The 3,325-nt window shown below is 59.5% G+C and overlaps 1 protein-coding gene across 1 annotated transcript; it reads left to right on the top strand.

The window, feature by feature from the left end:
• Positions 1–215: 215 nt before the first annotated feature.
• Positions 216–860, top strand: VDBG_03682 (peroxisomal biogenesis factor 2; the record flags this gene model as incomplete). Its single annotated transcript, XM_003005683.1, has 1 exon — positions 216–860. The coding sequence occupies one exon, from the start codon at positions 216–218 to the stop codon at positions 858–860; it is 645 nt and encodes a 214-aa protein (XP_003005729.1).
• Positions 861–3,325: the final 2,465 nt, after the last annotated feature.

Genomic DNA, 3,325 nt, shown 5'->3' with positions numbered 1-3,325 from the left:
TTCTCGTCACCGTCTTCGGCAAGTACGCCTGGACGAGGTGGGAGGACTGGCTCGTCGAGCGCGACGACGGCCACGACGAGCCGAGCCCGCGCATCCAACTACTGGCGCGCCTCACCGAGCGCCTGTCGACGCTCCACGCGGGCGCCGCGTGCGTGTCATTTCTCGTCTTCCTCCTGCACGGCCGGTACCGGACGCTCCTCGACCGCCTGCTGCGCATGCGCCTCGGGCCGCGACGAGCCAGGTCAGCCGCGAGGCCTCGTTTGAGTACCTCAACCGCCCAGCTCGTGTGGCACGCCTTTACCGAGTTCCTCCTCTTCGTGCTGCCGCTCGTCGGCATCCACCGCTGGAGGCGGTGGTTCGCCCGCACGTGGCGCAAGACAAAGGGCATCATGCAGACAAACGGCGGCGACGACGACGGCGTCAAGAGGGGCGAGTTTGCCTTCCTCCCTGAGCGCACGTGCGCCATTTGCTACCAGGACCAGAACACGCTGGCCACCGAGAACGAGATCATGGCGGCCGCGGCGTCGAGCGGCGTTGTCGGCTCTGCGCAGACGGACATAACGAATCCGTACGAGACGATGCCGTGCGGCTGCGTCTACTGCTTCGTCTGCCTCGCCACGCGGCTGGAGAGGGAGGAGGGCGAGGGCTGGACGTGTCTGCGGTGCGGCGAGCTCGTCAAGGAGTGCAAGCCGTGGAGCGGCGACGTGCTGGAGACGCCGAAGAAGTCGCCGTCGTCCAAGGTTGTGGCCTTTTCGGACGAAGTAGACGACGCCGTCATGGTGGACGATGCACACGATGATACTGCGTCATCTGTGGGCGACGAGTCGGCGAGCTTTGATGAGGCCGAGACGCACGAATGATATCCCCTGGATCGGATCATGTAACATAGGTGTATTATGTCTCAATGCATGTAGATGGTCATGACTGAACGGTGTCTGACCCCCCCGAGTCGCATGACGGCCACGATCTCTTGGCCTGTCAGTCTATCCGTCCCGGATGAACGTCACTCGAGCTCCGTCACCCATGGCTACCCAGGTACACAGAGTTGGCTAAAAAGGTTCGCATTGCATACTGCGTTGCATACAGAGAAAGTCACCTTGACTAGAAAACCTTGCACCCCACTCCCGTCTCAAGGCCGGGTTGTGCGTTAGTTCTTGGCCAAAAATTCTGAGTTTGTCGTTCCCCATCGGAGATCCCCACACTGAGACTCCCAGATTGTGTGCGAGGTACAATACATACAATCCTGGCACTGAACCCTCCCAAGTCTCCGGGTTGAAGAGGTAGGCACACCAAGACACGTCGAGGCACTAGGCGGCCCGCGGACAGTGAAGGGAACAAAAACAAAGCCTTGGCGCGGCGGCTGAACAAGACCAGAGGACCAGGCACGCCCTCGAGAACTCAAGGTGAAGCTGAGGCTAGCCAAGATGGCAGCATGGCAAGCAATACAGTGTCCATCCCAGCGCGCCACAAGCTCTCCAGCGACGAGTCTCGGACCCTCACAAGACGGACGGGTACTACGCGAGTCTCGAGTGTGGGATAGGCTTCACGTAATACGAGGGCCGGCTAGCTGCGTGCCGCTTGCTACTCCCGCTAGCTACTCACCCACTGGCTATTTTCGGGTCAGACAAGCAGCGCTTGGTTTGCGAGGGAAGGCAAGTGACGTGAGAAAACAATGCAGGCGAGACTGCGCCAGTGTTGAGCAACATGTTGCAACTGAATGCCGAATTTGCAAGGCTAGGTACCTAGGTGAGTCACGTTGGTTGCAGTATCGACGAAACGGAATAGGGCTGAGGTGCCTGAGGCCTGAGGCCCAAGGCTGACAGTCAGCCGAACGAGGCGCCCGCCACTGTCGTTCATTCCGCCCTGAGTCATCATCAGCCGACATGAGCGCGTTGGTCCACTCGGAGACAGCCGAGCGACATATGCCGATTGCTATTTTTCGACTCGTCGTCTCCACCAACGCCGTCCCTGGAATACTATTCCTCAGCTGCAGCGGTCGCCCCCATCGTCATGCCGTTCCCGTCGTTGGCTGTTCGGGGCTTCCAGTGTGTTTGTTTTCGCTGCAATCGGTCGACTCGTCTGGTATGCTGTGGCGTCCCAGCACCTCGGCCACCATTCCAGTCAAGTGAACCATCACGTTTTTTTTCTCACTCTTCTTCACATCACCACGCTGATTCCGGGGGCCCCTTGTCCAGCACGTTCTGGAGCGGACCCTGCCGTCATCTGTCGACGTTTCACCGACCACCATCCAACCGCACTAGACACCTGGGCTACTCCCGAGCCGGCATGGATGACCACCGTTCCCCCCCTCCCTCCGGCCCCCTGTGCATCCTGTCAAGATAAGCCTCATTGCGACTTGCCCCAACGCGGCCTGATGTGTGGCGGTCTTCATTCGAGAAGACCCTCGCCTCGCCCAATGGCGGCCGATCTGTCTGCGGCTGCCCACTCTCGTCATCTTGCTCGTACAGGCGATCTTGCCGGAAGCCCGCCGTCATCTCGTTCGGGTGGGTTCTGCCGTGCCATGGCGTTACCTTGTGCACCGGAGCCTTGTCGCAGCCTTCCGTTGCTGAGGCCTTCATAAGCAACTGTTGTCCCCTTCGCCGGCCTTCGTGTTGTTTGGTTGTCAAGATATCCTTGCCTTTTCATATGTACAGTGTGCCAGCCACGAGACCAGTTCTCGCATCCTAACAGATAGGATAGCCCGAGGTGGAACTTCACTACACCACACACCGTCATGCAGCTTCACATCATCTGTTCGGCCATGGCCGCCATGCTCTCCTTTGGTATCGCGGTACAAGCATCACCGATTCGCTGCTCGGACGTACGTATCTACCTAGCCCCCCCCCAACGAAGTGCCACATGCTGACCACATGCCAGTTCAACCGCGACCTCATCCTTTCTGGAAAGGCGCAACCCGAGATTTGCTGCTCCTACGGCACCTGCAAGGGCGACGTCGTCATCAGAGGCGGCTGAAAGGGCCACGGTTGACACCAAGCATGAAAAGAAAAATCGAGTTTGCCGCTCGACACGACAGCATTCACATACCATCAACACACGCCACCAGGCGCATATGCCTCCCAAACTCAGGCGCCCATTCCCTTCTCTGGACTTCATTCTTCAGGCGTCGACAAAGCCTGGCTGGGGCTTGTGGTGGGTGGGGCACGTATGCAATTTCTCGAAACCCCAAGCCGCTCCACACGCAACGGCCACGACACCGTGCAACCGGAGTCAGTCGGGCACACATGACAGACCTGTCGAACACGGCGACTCCGCCCTCGAACGTGCCGTCTCTTACAATGGTCTCCCAGTACGGCACCGAACGAGA

Source organism: Verticillium alfalfae, genomic scaffold (genome assembly GCF_000150825.1).
Source record: "Verticillium alfalfae VaMs.102 supercont1.4 genomic scaffold, whole genome shotgun sequence".
Classification (NCBI taxonomy): Eukaryota; Fungi; Ascomycota; class Sordariomycetes; order Glomerellales; family Plectosphaerellaceae; genus Verticillium; species Verticillium alfalfae.
This window is presented reverse-complemented; position numbering and strand designations above follow the sequence as displayed.